This window comes from Panthera onca, chromosome C2 (genome assembly GCF_046562875.1).
Source record: "Panthera onca isolate mPanOnc1 chromosome C2, mPanOnc1 haplotype 2, whole genome shotgun sequence".
Lineage (NCBI taxonomy): Eukaryota > Metazoa > Chordata > Mammalia > Carnivora > Felidae > Panthera > Panthera onca.
The window spans coordinates 2672003-2690022 of NC_138347.1; the positions used below are offsets into that span (position 1 = coordinate 2672003).

The window sequence follows — 18020 nt, forward strand, 5'->3', positions numbered from 1 at the left end:
ATTCCTCTGCTGAAACCCTGGCCCCCAGCACCTCAGAATGTGACTGTATTTAGAGACAGCATCTTTAAAGAGGTAATTAAGGTAAAATGAGGTCAGTAGGGTGGCCATGATGCAACCTGACCGGTGTCCTCATGAGGAAAGATCAGGACACAGACACGCACAGGGGGACCAAGTGAAGGTAGCCACCTACACGCCACGGAGAGACAGACATCTCAGGAGGACACGGCCTTGCTGACGCCTCGATCTTGGACCTCCAGAACCAAGAGAGAACAAACTATCGTCTACACAGCCTGATCTGCAGTACTTTGTTATGGCTGCCTGAAATCACACCGATACTGCCCTGTTTGGGGTCCAGCTTGGGGGGGAGCATGTTTGGAGGACCCCCACCCCTGGTTTTCTCCCCTCCATTCCCTGAGACTGCATCTTATTTCTGTAATTAGGAAGGAGGTGATTAAGGCCAAAAAAACATACACAAGTAAGTACCTGAGGCCCCAGCCCACACCCACTGCTGGCAGAGGTCCCAGCCTCTACGAGATGCCCCAGGCACACTACCAGGCCATCTGGCCCTGCTCTCCTCGCCGGTCTTCCTGTACGGTGGGGGAGAACACAGCACCCCTGGGCACTGCTGGCCCACCTCATTCAGCAGCCTCTAAGACAGACCCCATTCACGCACCCCATCTCCCCTAAAACAACCTGGGAAGCAGGCATCGTGACTGTTCTACAGACAAAGGAACTGAGCTCAGTGTGGAAGGTGGCCTCTTCAAGTTCAGGGACCTAACAAATATCCCCTGCCTTCAGAGACACCCCCCCGCCAGGCTTTTCCTGGGCCTCACAACCCCAGAAGGGAGTGCCAGGGTGAGTCAAATCAGAGGCAGAGCCTCCGACCCCCAGCACACAGGTGAAGGATGCTGGGCACTGGGGAAAGCCCAGGTTAGAATCGCAGTTCTGACCTTCAGAACCACTTCCCCGGGTGGGTGGTCTAGCCCCATCCCTAGAGTCCCCGGTGTGGAAGTTGAGAGCACATGCCTGGAAGGGAAGGACATCACTGTAGGACCCAGGTGAGCCGAGGAGGGGAACGGGTGCCCAGTGCAGGGAGAAAGGAGGAGTGTAGACAGACACGGAGGAGGGACTGGGCACAGGACACAAGGAAGCCAGCGGGGGGCCGCACACCTCTGCCAAGGACAAAGCTCCCACGGCTGCGTGGCTAAGAAGGGGTGTCCCTCCTGGGACAGCAGGCTGAAGTTGTTCTTGAGCCCTTCCTGCTTCTGATTGCCAGGTGTGCCCCTGCACCTTTCTCCCAAGCACAGTGCCACCCCCAGCGGCCCTGCCCACATAATCCACCTACATGTAACCAAGCTTCCCCTTCCCCAGAGAGCTAGGAGCAGGCAACCCACGGGCCATACCTGCTTCTTGCTGGGGGGTGTGGGGGTGTGTGTGTGTGCAGGCCAGGGACAACGGGCCAAAGGTGGGCAGTCCAGGGGAGCCATGACCTTGTCATGACCACCCAGCCCTCCTGTTGGGCAGACAAGGGAAGGAAGCGACCATCACCGGTGCTGCCTCCAGCCTGGCATGAGAGCCCACGCCACCCGGGCCTCCTTCTGCACCTGCAAGAGCCACCCAGCCATAACCTTGCGGCTGGAATAGGAAGCAGTGGGTGCCCGGCCAGCGAGGCCCCAACAAGGACAGGCGCGGGAGGTCTGTCATTAAGTAAAGGCTACAGTACTTGAAAAGCAGCTTCTAAAGCCAAAAAGGCAGGCGCCTGAGTCGCTCTCTGGGCTTTTCTTCAACAACACCTGCAGGTAGGCCACCTCTGCCCTGTCCGCCTCTCTGGCCACCACCTCCCCCAAGAACCAGCCGCAAGCTGGGACCCAACCCGGCCGGCAGAAGCCAGGGTCCGCGAGCTCGCTCCTCCTCCTGGCAGGTGGACGCGCCAAACACCTGCCTTCCCTCCCTCGCCCTGCGCCTCCCCTCCCCCCCCCCCCCCCCCCCCCCCCCCCCGGCCAGGGTCCGGAGGCCCCGCGCCGCATTCTCCCGCCTCCAGGGAGTCGCCGGCCCCCCGCAGCAGGCAGGGGTGCGGGTGGCGAGTGCGCCACAGCCTGCGCGCGGGGGCCTGGCCCTCGGCTGGCGCGCGCCCAGCGCAGCCCCCCTCCCCCCCCCTCCCCCAGCCCAGTGCTTCCGCCCCCGCAGAACGCGGGCCCGGCGGCCGAGCCAAGGTCACGGAGCCCGCACGCCCGGCGCGGGGACCCCCGGCCGGTTACGTAAGCCGCGCCGGCTGGCGGCGCGTACCTGCAGCGGGAACGTGGCCGCCCGGTTGCCCACGTAGCCGCGGACGACGTGGCTCTGGATGGAGAGCACCCGGCACTCCTCCTCCATGCCGGGCCTGCCGCGGCGGCGCGGGGCCGGGCGGGCGTCCGCGTGTGCGCCGCTCGCTGGGCTCCGCTCGGCTCCGCTCGGCGCAGGCGCTCGGCTCGCGCGCCAGGCCGCCTCCCTGTGACCTCAGCGCGGCCGGCAACCGCGGGTCCCGCTCGGCGCGGGGGTGGGCGGGGGCGGGGCTTCCGCGCAGCCCCGCCCACCGGGCCGCCCGCGCGGGGACTGGGACAGCGGGAGCCGCGCCCCGCCGGGCCCGGGTGGGGGGGGGGGGGGGGCGGCGTCACGGCGGCTCCCGGCGCGTGGGCGGGCGCAGCCACCCTGCGAGACGCCGGGGTAGGTCTTTCCGGTCCGGCGGGCGAGGGCGCTGCCGTGTCGCCCCTTCAGGGCACGAGGTCCGCGGGCCTCGCCTCTGACCTCCGGGCCGCACACCCCGGCGCGCTGCCGGACCCGAGCGCTGGCGACAAGGACAGCCGGCGCCGCGACAGTGCGCGAGGGGCGGGGGTCCCCGGGGCCTTGCCCCCGTATAGCCCGCTCACCGCTCCAGGGGCGTCAGGCCGGGCCCGGGCCACCCCTCCGGCCACCTTGCTGGCCGGTGCCGCGACGCACTAGCCCCGAGCCCGCCCTGCTCGCCGGGGGGCGCCGGTCCAGGGGACGCGGAGCGGGCCGTCGTGCCGCCACCCCGCACACGGGGGGGGGGGGGGGGGGGAGCGGGGGGCGGGGGCGACATCTCCACGGTGTCTTGAGACCCTTGGGGACCCCAAGGCGCCCCGTCCCGGGACACGTGGCCAATCCTGCAGCAGGGTGCCCCTGGCCGACCCCGTGATCCTTGTCCATCCAGTACCTCCACCCATTATCCACGTTCAGAGCCCGCAGCAAGCACGAGTGGCCCCCCACACACCCCCAACAGTCAGGACCCTGCCCTTCACCTCCTACTGCCACTGCCACCAGGCTGAGGGCACTCCCTGGGCTCCCCCACACTGTCCCCGCGCTGTCTCGGGGGCTTCAGACTTCCAGACTGGGTGATCTGGGTCCCTTGTGGTGACCCAAGGCTGCATGTGCTTAAACCTCTGCAGCCTGGGGAGAAGGCCGGTGGAGTGGCCACGGGTGCTGGGGCAGTGAGGAAGGGGGCAGTGCCTTAGCTGTCCACACTGTCCAGACTGTCCAGACTGTCAAGAGGAAACCTGTCGTAATTAAAACCAGTGGCAGGAATAAGAACAGCTATTTATTGAGCAGTTACTATGTGCCAAGTCTATTTCACACATTAACGTTTAAACTCCACAGCACCGTATATGAGAGAGGTTCATCCGGTTTTACCGATAGGGAAACAGGAAGAGAAACTGAATGCCACAGAATTAGTGGCAGCTATTGCTGGCAGAGAGCCCTGCGGGCCCGCAGCGACCAGCAGGCTAGCCGTCGCCCTCACTACCTTTTCTCTCTCCTACAATGTGAGGTCAGCTGCCCTTGGCTCTTGGGAGGGCCTGATGAATCTCTCTCTGCAGCCGATCTTACCCCCTCCCCACCTTGATCCTTCATTCACCGTCCCTCTTTTTCTGGGCAAACCTGTAAGCCCCCTCCCCCATTCTTCGTCCCCACCCCCTCTTACCTTCAGCCCAGGTAAATCCAGAGCACTAAGAGGGGAAGAGGCTGACAGGCCTCTGGGACTTCAGGCTCTGGTACCCTCTTCCTTGACAGAGGGCCCAGGTAGAGGTCAAAAGCCTGGGAATGACATTTTGGTGAATCGACTTTTCGCTGAGCTTCGGAAAGTTCTAGGTTCCTCACTCCCAGTGCCCATGGTTCTCAAACTAGTCACCGGAGAGTCACCTGGAGAACCTGGTAACCTGGCCAAGGCCCAGCCCGGTCCCACTTCACTGAGCCTGGGCCCCAGGGCAGCCTTTCAACTCTACAGCTGCAACCGGGGCCTCTCAGATTAGGCAGATAAGTGAATTTGGTATTTTGGGAGCCCCATTGGTTGCCGCTAATGATCAGTCCACAAACCTCTTTCCCGATGACTCGGAAAGTGAAGACCTTCGGAAACCACCAGTCTGTGGGAAAGATACCCCAATCCTGGCCAGCCAAGTGATGATGGGCCGTCTCACCTCTGTGTCTGGTCGGGCAGGGGTGCAGAGCCCCTCAGGACCCCTTCCACCCACTCCTGTGCCCCTTCGGGGCAGACCTGCCCTCCCCGGGACAGGAAGCTGTCCCCAGCTCTTAGCTGATTGGGAAGAGGCAGCGGACTGCAGGGCCCCTGCTTGGGAGGAGGGCTGGAGCCGCTAGTGGGTGGGGTCCAGGAGGTTCCAAGAAGGTCGTCTACCAAGAAAGAACCCGAGAACTGAGAGACTTCTCTCATAGTCTGAGCTCGGTTTCCAAAAAGAGCACTTGAGTTACTCCTGCTCTCTGAGCAGCTGGTGCTAATATGCGTCCGGGAAGGACACGAAGCCTTGGAAAATGACCACGATTTTGGTGACCATGGGTCAGTGATTGTTGTTGTTGTTGTTGTTTTTACATTTATTTATTTTGAGAGAGGCAGAGACAGCGTGAGCAGGGGAGGGGCAGGGAGGGAGAGGGAGAGAAAGAGAGAGAGGGTCCGCACTGTCAGCACAGACCCTGACGTGGGCTCGAACTCACAAAACTTGCAGATTGTGACCTGAGCTGAAACTGAGAGTTGGACGCTTTACCTACTGAGCCACTCAGGTTCTCTGATGGGTAATTTTTTTTTTTAAAAAAAGCTTTCCATTTGGACGCAGTGATGGGTAAACCCTGTAAGCACATCTTTTTTTTTTTTTTTTTTTTTTTAACATTTATTTATTGTTGAGAGACAGAGAGAGAGCATGAGCAGGGAGAGGGGCAGAGAGAGAGGGAGACACGGAATTCGAAGCGGGGCTCCAGGCTCCGAGCTGTCAGCACAGAGCCCGACACAGGGCTCAAACCCACGAACAGCAAGATCATGACCTGAGCCGAAGTCGGACGCTTAACCGACTGAGAAACCCAGGCGCCCCAAGCACATCTTCACCTAAACCCTGGTGGCATTTGAAATGCCCAAATCCAGAGTGCACACGCAGAGGGAGCCTGGGCAGAGGCTCATCCAGTAAGGGGTGTTAGGAGTCGTGTTCTTTGACGAAACGGTGGTGCTCGGGACTGTGGAGGCCCACAGGTTTGGATGGGCGCCTGTCCCCCAACAGCCGGCACAGCCCAGCGCCTAACACCTTTGAAGGAGGACTTTGGCCACAGCCATTCCTGCCTCGGTCTGTACTTTCTGATTATGCCCTCGTTTCCAGCTCATCTTTTAACTCAGGCGAAGCGCCCCCTGGTGGGAGCCCCAACTACCCCCTCAGGCAACACGCACCGCCCGGAGCCGGGGAGACCCCGCGTGATTGACCCCAAGACAGTGATGGACCTGACCTTCGCTGCCCACCTGCACGGACCTACCACCTGTGCCCCACTTTTCCTGACCCCAAACCCAAGTATTTCCCGCACTTTGGGGACAGTCTTTGAAGCATCCACCATCTTCCCCTGTGTCCCCCCCCCACCCGCCACGCCAGAGGGATGCTGTGACCTGGCCTGGGAAAAGGCTGGCTGATCCCACCTTCCACTGGAGGCGAACTTGACATACGGACTGCCTGATCCGGGTTGAACTGTGTTCTCCCCGCAATTCACATGTCACAGTCTTAACCCCCGGTACCTGAAAATGTGACCTTATTTAGAAACAGGGCGTTTTGCAGATGTAATCAAGTTAAAATGAAGTCGTCAGGGTGGGCCCTAAGTCCAACGTGGCTGGTGTCCTTAGGAAGAGAGGAAGACGAGACGGGGAGATGATGGCCACATGGAAGCCACGGCCAGAGGCATGGAACAGACGCTCCTTCACAGCCCCCGGAAGGAGGCAGCCCCGGGGACACCTTGATCTTGGGCCTCTTGCCTCCACAGCCGGAAAAGAATCACTTTTGTCTGGTGAAGCCGCCTGGTCCGTGGCTCCCGGTTACGGCCGCACCCACTACCTGCCTCCGAGTTCCAGCTTCGCTTGGGCGTGCCACCTGCTAGCCATCAAGCTTGCCCCTCGTGGTCCAAGGTGACCGGCATTGGTCCTGAAGAAGCTGACCATCCTGAAAGCACAGGCTGGCTGGGCTCAGCTGACATCGAGTGTCGCAGATTTTCCGAGGCCTTTCCAGTTTCAAATGTTCCGTCACCAGAAACGGCGAATACGGATGTTAGTCCCAGAAAAAGTCATCGCTGTCCCCAGGTTTCCCCGGCCAGAGTGCTGTCTCTGATGTTGGCGACAAGGGATGTCGGTCTCCAGAGACTTAACCACTGTTACAGACACACTTGTATCCGCCCCCCTTCCATATTCCTATGTTGAAGCCCTACCCCTTCAAAGTCATGGCTTTTGGATTGGGGCCCTTGAGAGGTAATTAAAGTTAAACAGGATTGCGGGGGTCATAAGAGGCAGGGCCTGATCTGATAGGATTAGGATCCTTATGATGAAATTTGGAAGTTTTGGGTTTGCGAGCAAACGGCTAAGAAAATTCTCGAGACGTTTTTGGTGCAAAAAGGTGATTTTATTGCAGCACCGGGACAGGGCCCGTGGGCAGAAAGAGCTGCACTGGGCTTGTGAGGAGAGACTGATGATATACTTACAAGTTAGTGGGGGGTTAGGGATGGCATAAGTCTCTAAGGAATTTGGAAGCAAGGCTTTTAGGACCTTGAGAAGCTCGTGACTGTTAAGATAAAGTTATTTTTAATCTTTATTTTTCCTAATTTTGTTTAATGTTTATTTATTTTTGAGAAAGAGAGAGAGAGAGCGAGAGAGCACCAGCAGGGGAGAGACAGAGAGAGAGGGAGACAGAGAATCCAAAGCAGGCTCCCCGCTGTCAGTGCAAAGCCCAGCACAGGGCTTGAACCCACAAACTGTGAGATCGTGACCTGGGCTGAAGTCGGACGCTCAACCGCTCAACTGCTCAACTGACTGAGCCCCCCCAGGCGCTCCTATGTTGAGTCTTGAACAAAACATAAACATAAAGGCTCTAAGGCAGCCATGAGTTCCTCGAGGAAGGTCACACTCTGCGTGTTTCCGGTGTCTATCAGCGGGCTGTGAGCTGTCAGGAGATTTAAGTGACATTTCTCTTGCTTTGTTTCCCTCATCACATAGAAGAAGGAACAGCAGAGAGCCGGCTCTCTGTGCGTGAAGTGCGGAGGACAGGGACGAGAGCACGCGCTGAGCGGGGGCATCAGAGCAAGTCCAAGTGGAATCTTCGACTTGGAGCGTCCAGAACCGTGAGAAAATAAAGGTGGGTGGTTTAAGCCGCCCAGCCTGTGGTGTTTTGTGGCGGCCTGAGCGGGCATCCTTTTTTTTGCCTTACAAATCATGCATTTCTTCACGGCCCTGACGCTATTTTCAAAATGCACTGCCTCGAAGACTGTAACTGCGGGCCAGGAAGGCGCACACGAGGTGTGTCTGTCCCAACGCCGGCTTTATTCGGTCACAAAGCGAAGTTAGTCATACTTATAAAGCAGGTTCAGGATTCCAGACTCAGTGATCTTTTACCACGTGGTCAGATGTGTCTTCTTACGCGGCAGACAGAGCAGAACCGAGGACAGGCGCCCCAACACGCAAGATAACAGAGCGGTTAGGAAGTTAACGAACTGAACTCGAAGTCAGTCTGCGGACCTGGGGTTGAGATAAGGCCTCTGTCTGTCGGGTCCGGGTCAGCGCTCGGCACTCGGCGCTCACTGCTCAAACAGCGGAGGGTCTCTGTTTCTTTTGGAGATGAACCGTGTGACTCTTGATCTCGGGGCGGTGAGTTCGAGCCCCATGTTGGGTGTAGAGATTACTTGAAAAAAAAAAAAAAAAACCAACAACCAGGCAATAACTGAACCTGAAGCTTGGATTACAGGTTGTTTTTTATTTGAACAGATTATCTTTTTTGCTTCCCTCTGGGGAATAGCCAAGGTTTTTTGGAACCTTTTGAGCGCTTTGGCTCAGTGACTCCAGGAGCACTAGAGAACGCCCTAGATTCTTTCCTGACCTGTTCCAGGTGTGGTTTTCTATTTCTTAATCCTCAAACACGCTCGTCTGGTTTGAAGCTGACCCTGCAGTCTCCAGGTCAATGAGCTGGTCACTATGACAACCTCCGGGCTGGGCTGTCCTTGATCCCCCAGTCTCCACCTGAAACAGCTCCACACCATCTGGAGAGTTTTCTCCCGAGAGTCCAGAAGAATGTGTGATAAGTGTCGTCTTAAACCCAGGGTGGGGCGATCTCTGCTCAAGGTTCCCACCTGAGAAATAACCTTGAGCCTCATTGTCTCTTCCTGACCAGACTCTATTGGAAATGTTTCTTCTTTCTCCTTAGTAATACTTTAATTCAGAAAAGACTCAAAATCTGGGCCAACGGCCAGGAAATCAGACCCTCAAGGGGCCTGTTGGGGCAAATTATTCACAGAGAAAGAACAGAGGGAAAGTGAGGGGATTCACTCTCGTACTGGGAGCTCCATGCCTGGGAGTGGCTGGGTTTTCATCCCATCTAATGGGAAGCCATTGGCTGACCTGGATGGCGTGGGGTTCCCTTCACGGCAGCTGCTCTTCCTTACTGTGCCCCACAGAGATTCGCAAACATCCCTCGGGGGCCTCCAGCTGTAAGAGAAGCTCATGTCGCAGAGAACTTGGGGGGATGACGACCATTACAAGGAAGAAAATGAAGCCGCTCGCAGTCCCACGGTCTTGGGGGCGTATGGCTTTCTCGTCTTCTCTCCGGGCACGTCGGTGTGCTTTTACACGAACGTGGCAAGTGCTCAAGAAACACAACAATGTTAGGGGCGCCTGGGGGGCTCCGTCGGCTAAGCGTCCGACTTCAGCTCAGGTCGTGATCTCACAGTTCATGAGTTCAAGCCCCGCGTCGGGCTCTGTGCTGACAGCTCGGAGTCTGGACCTGCTTCGGACTCTGTGTCTCCCTCTCTCTCTGCCCTTCCCCCACTCGTGTTCTGTCTCTGTCTCTCAAAAATGAATAAAAACACTCAAAAAAATTAAGAAACATACCGACATTATGCTCTGTAGACAAAGATTGGGATTGTAGTTGATTATGTATATTCGTATATTTTCCTACCTCCCACACGTCGTCTGATGTTCTCGGTGACCTTTGATGCCTATGTGACTTGTATCGCATGAACTTACAAGAATTTAATGAATCCTCTTATTAAATAGTCAGGTTGTGCCCAGTCTTTCACTGTTGTAAATAATTCACTGGCCTTGCTTGTAAATGAATCTTTGTGTGCATTTCTGATTACTTTCTTAGCATAACTTCCTTGAAGTGGAAAGGCAGGTAAAAGAGTGGTTTGCATCTTTTGATTCTTAGTATACGGACGTATTGTCAAATTACACTTGAGGAATGTGTGTAATGTACATTCCTGTCAGCCCTCAATGATGATTTCAGCTCAGCTTTGTCAGGATTAGGTATCTGTATTTTTAAAGGCTCCTTGAAAATTGGCAAGCCAAAAATACAGGAGGCGTTTTTAGGTACGAGTTTGTACAATTTCTCCCTAGAGTTTTATGGGAGATCAAAAGTGCAAATAAAAGGGCTTAATCTAATTGTGGAAGCTGAATTTTTAACATTTGTTTTTTAACTTTATTTATTTGTTCTTTGGCAGGGCGGTGGGGGGGAGGGGGGGGGAGTCCCAAGCAGGCTCAGCGTTGTCAGCATAGAGCATGACGTGGGGCTTGATCCCATGAACCGTGAGATCACGACCTGAGCTGAAATCAAGAGTCCGTGCCTGAGCCACCCGGGCGCCCCGTGGAAGCTGGAGTTTTAGAGGCAGAGGATCTTCCGTTTGCTTCCGAAACCACACGAAGAAGGCTGACCTGGACCGGGTCGTGCATCGTCAGAAGCCACCAGTGCACACATCTCAGTGCCTGCGGTCCTCACTATGCCTGAGGTCCCCTCCGCTCACCAGCGCCTCATCTGGAGAAGAGGAAGGTCAGGTCCTGCACAGTTCTCATGGAAATCACCCCTGGCCATAAACGTGGGGCATTCGATATATGCTGGGGATGAATCAAACCCGCTTTCCCACCAGACTGGAACTCCATTAACACGGGGAACAGGGCTGTCCTGTACCCCAACATCTTCACTGTGCTGATTGGTGGTAGTCAAATAAATGTTGGGTGGAGGGAGGTGGGGGGAGGGTTGGATGGGAGGTTGGGTGCGTGTGTGCGTGTGTGCGTGTTGAGAACAGTCAGTTTCCCAAACACTTAAACGTGGAACTGCCATATGATCTGATAATCCCACTTCTGGAGAGACACCCAAAACGACTAAAAGCAAAAGAACTCCCAGATACCATGCACCCACGTTCGCAGCAGCGCTCGCTCACAAGAGCCAAAGAACCAAGTATCCATCGAGGCAGGAACGGATCAGCAAAACGTGGCACGTGGTTGTTGAAAAGAAAACCGCAGGTCCGAAATGGCATCACGCAGACTGAGCTCCCAAACCGGGGCTTCAGCTCTAACCTCACCGCAGTTGCAACTTCCCCCAGAAATGTGGTCCATCAATCAGCACCAACGAGCTGACCGCTCGGGCCCTCTCCCTCCTCCGGAGAAAGATGAGGTCAAGTGCGTGATAAGGCCCCTCGCCTCTCCCCGCACGGGAAACTGACTTTGCCCGGAAAAATTCTTTCGCGGATAACCTTCTATCCCACCCTCCTTCCGTAAAAACCGTCCGATTTGTACACCTCCTTGGAGCACCCCCTCTGCTTGCCAGATGGCTGTGTTGCCCGATCCGTGAATCGGTTAATAATTAGATTTTTAAATTGATTGGTTGAATGTTTGTTATTTAACAATGCGGTGTCTCCCCGATCGCGTGGGGGGCCCCAAATGTGGCATGATGATCCCTATGCCGCCTGGTTTGCCCAGGTGGTGAAAGAACTCACCCGCGGCAGCACAGAGGAGGTAGAGGTTTATAGAATGCATGGCCAGGGACTGGGGGGGCAGGGCAGCGGAGGAGGGACTGTCTGCATGGAGGCAGTGGGTGGGGGCTGTCTTTAAAGGGGGAAGGGTAGGGGCATGGGGACAAATGGAACCTTCCCTTTCTTGGTACCTGTGTCTGGATGAAAGTAGCCCATTGGTCAGTTAGGGCCTCTGGGTATTTTGAGGCGGGTCGCCCGATGGGCCTGTAAGTGGTAGTGTAGGGCTAACCTGTAGCCTTGAGAAATAACAGCTTTGTTTTGACACTGTAGGTTAGGAGATAACAGCCTTGTCCTATCAATCAAGGGAACAAAGGTTCAAGGAAAATCAACTGGATTAGCGTTTGACTGGATTGGGGCAAGGGCACGTCTGAACTGTTTCTACCCCCATCTGGGAACTATCTCTTTGTTCTGTTCCCAGGTGATGATAAGACGACGTGGTCGGCTATAAGAACTCTGTACCCCGGCTGTTCGAGGCTGCACTCTGATCAAGAGTGTCGGTCCCGATCAGTCGGCCTTGCCTCTCATTGTGATAAACTTTGCTGGGACTGTCACTGGTGCCCGTAGCATTCTGTTCAGGAGTCGTGTGGATGCAACAGGCCTGGGTGTCGAGGTGGCCGTGGTCACTGGGGGCCCTTTCGCCTTGCTCTACTGCCATTGTTCAAGCCTGTGGCCTAGAAGCAGCCTCTACGAGCAATACATACAACACACTATTGTTCGGCCTCAAAAAGTAAGAACATTCTGACACCGGCCGTACCGCGGATGAGCCTTGAGCACACGGTGCTCACTGATAGGACCCGGACACAAAAGACGATACTGTGCGAGTCCGCTTACACGAGGAGGCGCCGAGACGGAAGGCAGGACGGTGGGCGCCAGGGCTGGGGGAGGGGCTGGGGGGTCTGTGTATCGTGGGGACAGAGTTCCTGTTCCGGGAGATGGAGAGTCCAGGAGACGGAGGGAGGGGTTGGCTGCACAACCGAGTGAATGGACTCAACGCCACCGGCCTGTCCACGTAAAATGGTCAAGAAGGTAAAAGCACGTTTCGTACGTTTTACCGCAGGCTTGGGGTAAGATCCAGTGTAATGAAAGCAAGTTCCCTATTCTCCCAGAGCCTCTGTATCAGATTTAGCATAATAAGCCCAAGTGATGGACCAAGGGCTGAAAAACATCCCTTTAGGACAAAACACAAAACCGGGGCTGTGGCTGGGGGTTCTGGTTCATTCCGGACGCTGCTGGAGGGCTGTTGCTGGCACAAGCAGAGACTGGGCCTGTGGGCGGCCAGGGTGGGTTGGGGACTGGGGCCGAGAGCCTTCCTGTCAGGGAGGGGCCTGTCCCCGGAGGTCCCCAGGGCGAGGGTGGCCTGGTGCTCGGTCTGTGCATAGTAGTATCTGCTCCCCTGGGGCAGACAGTCCCCAGAGGGTCCTTCTCAGCCCTGCGTCCCAGCAGGCGAAGTAACTGGTCCATGTGCCTTCTGTTCCCCTGGGGTGTGGCCACAGGGGTGAGAAGACACAGACCCTGTCGCTGTGCCTTGTCCATCGAGGGCACACAGAGCCTCCTTCCCTCCTTTCTCCCACCCCCCACCCCCACCCCGTTTCCGGCCCTTCACTAGCCTTTCTGCTTTCTTCCTCTGCTGTGTCCTGCCTTCTGCTGTCCGACATGGGGCAGGGACAGCAACCTGCGTGGGTGTCCTCCCTGGCAGGCGTGCTCCCGGACGGCAGACGTAATCAAATACAAATGAAAAGCACTGAGAGGTGTACTGGTGGCCAACATATCTGTGACCAGGACTCCCAGGCTCGGCCGGACACTGCCGGGGGTGAGCCAGGAGCTTGGAGACGGAGCCTGGGGGCCCCTTACCTTCCCTCTGGACGATGGTCAGGCGGAACAGGCACTCAGCCAGTGAGGACCTGCCCTTGAGAGCAGGCTGAACCAGCGAGAGAGATGACTTCTCTGCCCCAAAGAACACCGATACTGGTCACAAAAAAGTCCCAGAGGGTAGGAGTCCATTTGTGCGAAAGGTCCAGAAAAGGCGGACCCTCGGAGAAAGGAGGTAGGGGAGAGGTTGCAAGGGTGGGGGGTGGGGGTAAAGGGGAAGGAACGGGGAGGGATGGGGGGGTGATTTGGGGGGTAAAAGGAAAATGTTCTAGAATTAGGTTATTGTTAGAGATGTGCAGTGCTGCGAATGGACAGAAAATCACTGAGTCGTACATGTTCAAATGGGTGACCTCTAGGGTGTATCAGATATATTCCAATTAAGCTGTTTTAAAAGTTAAAGAAATAAGGGCGCCTGCGTGGCTCAGTAGGTTAAGCGTCCGACTTCGGCTCAGGTCACGATCTCGTGGTTCGTGGCTTTGAGCCCCATGTCAGGCTCTGTGCTGACAGCTCAGGGCCTGGAGCCTGCTTCGGATTCTGTGTCTCCCTCTCTCTCTGCCTCTCCCCTACTCACACCGTGTTCCTCTCTCTCTCCCAAACATAAACATTAAAAAAAAAAAAAAAGTTAAAGAAATAAAAAGACATTCAAAGCAAACAAAAGGGAAAAAGAAAGCAGTTCTTCAAGGTGAAGTTGAGACTTAGGGGCGCCTGGGTGGCTCAGTCGGTGAAGCGTCTGACTCTGGATTTCGGCTCAGGTCATGATCTCACAGTTCGTGAGTTCGAGCCCCACACCGGGCTCCGTGCTGACAGCTGACAGCGTGGAGCCTGCTTGGAGCCCGGACGCCATCACTTCCACCCTCGTGGGGAAAATAAGCAGACTGACAGTCTGTAGCTTTCCTTAGACCTGTCAGAGCACTGAGGTCCTGAGTAGACCGCCACCCCCAAATCTGGAGGGAAGGAAGGGAACACAGAGTCACCGCTGAGGTTGGCTCACCCCGGGGCGGAAGCTCCCGGAACCAGGAACCATAGGAACGGTTAAACTGTAGGTGACAGCCTGGTGGAGGCTGAGTGTGGACCAACTTGAGGGTCCAAACTCTTGTGGGGCGGGGGCCCTTGGAGGGCTCACCTCCAGGAGCCCAGCTGTAAAGACCAGAGAGAGTCCGCCGTGCTTGGCAAAGTAGGAAGGGAGGCAATGGGTTTGAAATGCCCTGAGCGGCCTTGTCGCGGGCCTGGGGCGGGGGAGGGGGAGGGGCCGGTCACCTACCAGAGCCTGTGTGAGTCTGAGCAGGCTCCTCAGCTCCGGTCTCGGGGAGGGGGAACAGGCTAAGTAAGGACCGCTTCTGAGTGTCGCTGCCGTGGGGCGTCTTTGAACATTTCTCGCGAGGCTGGTCTCCCGGCAGCGAATGCTGTCAGGCCTTGTCAGCGAGAGTCTTTATATCTCCTTCCATTTGCAGGGAAACGTCACGGGCATGGGACGGGACCCTAGGTGGGGGCTCACGTCTCTCTTCTCCTTCACCTGGTGACCTTTGCTCCTCTCCAGGTAAGGTGGCTTTTCTTTTCCTCTGACCTCTTTCAAGATCTTCTCTTTGTCTCTGATTTTCTGCAGTTTCAATATAATATGCTTATGAGTAGATTTTTTTTTTTTTTTTTGTATTTATTTTTCTCGGTGTTTCCTTAGCTTCCTGGACTTGTGGTTTGGCGTCTGTCATTCATTTTGGAAAGTTATCTGCTATTATGTCTTCAAATATTTCTTCTGTCCCCGTCTGTCTCTTCCTTCTCCTCTGGGGATCCCATCGTGTGTGCCACACCCTCGTAATTGTCTTATAGCTCCTGGATCATCTGTTCACTTTTTCTTCCCCCATTCTTCTTTCTCTCTGCATTTCAGTAGGGAAGTTTCTTTCTTTCTTTCTTTTCTTTCTTTCTTTCTTTCTTTCTTTTATTTATTTTTGGAGGAGACAGAGACAGAGCATGAGGGTGGGAGGGGCAGAGAGAGAGGGAGACACAGAATCCAAAACAGGCTCCAGGCTCCGAGCTGTCAGCACCGAGACTGACACAGGGTTCGAACCCACGAGACGTGTGATCATGACCCGAGCCGAAAGCAGGAGTTGGGCTTTTAACCCACTGAGCCTCCAGGTGCCCCTGAGCATCTGACTCTTGATTTCGGCTCAGGTCATGATCTCAAGGTTGTGGGATCAGGCCTCACATCGGGCTTTGCTCTGACAGCCCAGAGCCTGCTTGGGATTCTCTCTCTCCTGTCTGTCCTTCCCGTGCTTCTGTCTGTCTGTCTCTCTCTCTCTCTCTCAAAATAAATAAATAAACTGGAAAAAAAAGGAAAAAAAAAGCTAAACATAGTCTTAGCATTCAACCTAGCAATCACACTCCTGGATATTTACCCAGTGAGTTGAAAAACTTATGTCCAGGGGCGCCTGGGAGGCTCAGTCGCTTGAGTGTCCAACTTCAGCTCAGGTCATGATCTCACTGTTTGTGAGTTCGAGCCCCATGGCTGGCTCTGCGTTGAGAGCCTGGAGCCTGCTTGCGGTTCTCTCTCTCCCTCTCTCTCTGCCCCTTCCCCGCTCACTCTCGCTCTCTCTCAAAAATAAATAAACTTTTTTTTTTTTTTCAAAACACAGAGAGACACAGAGGAAACATAACTGCATGTCGCTAGGTGAAAGAAGGCAACGTGAAGCATCCCACCCGCGTGACCTTCTGGAAAGGGTCACACTACAGACACAGTCAAAGGAAAACCAGCGGTTGCCACGGGGCGGAGGGGAGGCAGGGAGGGATGAGTAGGGAGAGCACAGAGGGTCTTTAGGGCAGTGAAACTGTATGAGGCTGTACGATGGCTGCGTGCCATCACACGTTTGTCCAAACCCATGGAGTCTACACCACCAAGCGGGAGCCTAATACAAACTGTGGGCGTCAGTTAGGGATAATGAAGTAATGCTCATCCATTCATTGGAACAAATGTGCCCCATGCACTGGAGATGCTCAAAGAAGGGGAACTGTGTGGGGGGAGGGGTACAGGAGAACTCTAAATCTGTACCATCTGCTCAATTGTTCTGGAAACCGAAGACTATCCTAAAAAATAAGATCTGTGAATTTATTCTTTTATTTTTTTTTTAATTTCTTAAATGTTTATTTAGTTTTGAGACAGACAGAGACAGAATGCGAACGGGTTAGGGGCAGAGGGAGAGGGAGAGGGAGACACAGAATCCGAAGCGGGCTCCAGGCTCCGAGCCGTCAGCACGGAGCCCGACTCGGGGCTCGAACTCACCAGCCGTGAGATCACGACCTGAGCCGAAGTCGGACGCTCAACCGACTGAGCCCCCCAGGCGCCCCTGTGAATTTATTCTTTAAAAAAAAAAGGGCATAGTGTGTGCGTGTGGTTAAAGCTCTGGGTGGTAAAGGATAGAGGGAGCAGGGCTGAAAGGGTTACTTGAAGAGATAGTAGGCAAGACTCTCCCCCCAAGGACGCCAATCCACCGACTGAAGAAACACAGTGGCCCCTGAGCAGGACAGAGTCAAGGAAAGCCACCCCCAGGTTCGTCCTCAGAAACCAGCTGGGACCCATGCCACCACATGCTGTCCCGACGGAACGCGCTCCAGTGACATGTGCGAACAGCGGCGCCCGGCTGGGTGGGCCCGGCTCGGGGTACGTCTGCCCTGTGCCCAGTGTCGCGTGCCCGAGGGTGAGGGCGCCCTCGTGGCTTGCGCTTGGGGTGAGCCAGGCTTCCCACCAGCAAAGCACAAGATGGTCCCACGCAGACAGAACTCGCCCCGCACACTTTCATGTGGGTGAAATCCCGTCACCGATGACCTTAGCCCAGAACCTACGTGTGTTTCACATCTAAACACCGTGACGGACTGAAGCCTGTCCTCCCAAACCCATAGGTTGGAGCCCTGTCCCCCCTAGTGTGCTGTGACAGGACCAAGGAAGTGGTTAGGGTTGAATGAGGCCGTAAAGGTGGCCCTGATCCGATGGGGTCGGTGTCCTTATTATGACAGGAGACGCCGGGAGCTCATTCTGTCCCTCCCCCCACCCGGCGAGGGGGCAGCCGTCCGCAAACCAGGGAGATGGCCCTCACCAAGACGCCAACCGTGCCCGCACCCGGATCCCCAACTTCCAGCTCCGGAGCAGCCGGGAATAGTCTGTCGTCTCAGCCCCCGTCTGCGGTGTTTTGTTAGGGCCGCCCGAGTGACCGACTGGGGCACAGAGAAGTGTTTGTGTGGCTTTGATGTGACTTTGCAGGGGTGCGAGTGCCACGCAAATTGACAGATCATACTTTGTTTCGTGCTGACCTTTCCCTGGAGCCGGTCACCGGTCGGTGGGACCGCGTCTCCAAGGGCAACGCCCGCTGGCTTCTGAGTGGTTCAGTACAGGCCTGCGTGTCTGTGTCCAGTCACGGTTTCCGGCACCGGGTGGCCAGCCCGCGCCCGATCCCGCGCCTGCCTGGCGGAGCGCGGGCCCGAGCCAGCCGCTCTCATCGGGAACGTCTCTGTCCTTTGTACGGTAATCGGGGCCGCACGGCAAGTTGTGGCTGTAGCAGGTTGTGGGTCCACTTCCTGCCCGGGGGGAGGCATTCTGCGTGTTGCTCGGGGCTGGGGTCCGGCAGGAGGCGGCGTGTCCCAGCGTGGCATCACCCCGCCGGCGGCAGGGGCTGACACCCAGGCCCCTGAGAGGCCAGCCTCCGAGCCTGACTCCAGCCTCCTTCAGCGGGTCTGTAGTCACAGGGAGCAGAGACCCGCCCGGGCTCGAGAGCAGCCCCACCTCTGACGGACTCAGCGGCCTTTCTCTGCTTGTTGCCTCGCGTGCGGCAGTGCCCGTGACCCCGAGGCCGTGACCC

At 56.2% G+C, this 18020-nt stretch overlaps 1 protein-coding gene and 1 long non-coding RNA gene across 2 annotated transcripts in view; one reads left to right on the plus strand and one right to left on the minus strand.

The window, feature by feature from the left end:
• PDXK (pyridoxal kinase) overlaps positions 1-2522 on the minus strand; it is a 31361-nt gene extending 28839 nt beyond the window's left edge. The window contains exon 1 of the mRNA XM_078452711.2: positions 2287-2522. Within this exon, the coding sequence (XP_078308837.1) occupies positions 2287-2373 (87 nt within the window). The 5' untranslated portion in view covers positions 2374-2522. The remainder of the gene's footprint in view (positions 1-2286) is intronic.
• On the plus strand, positions 1320-16352 carry LOC132684044 (uncharacterized). The gene is made up of 3 exons (XR_009612545.3): positions 1320-1799; positions 14631-14716; positions 15807-16352. It is a non-coding gene; the product is annotated as an uncharacterized LOC132684044 (long non-coding RNA).
• Positions 16353-18020: the final 1668 nt, after the last annotated feature.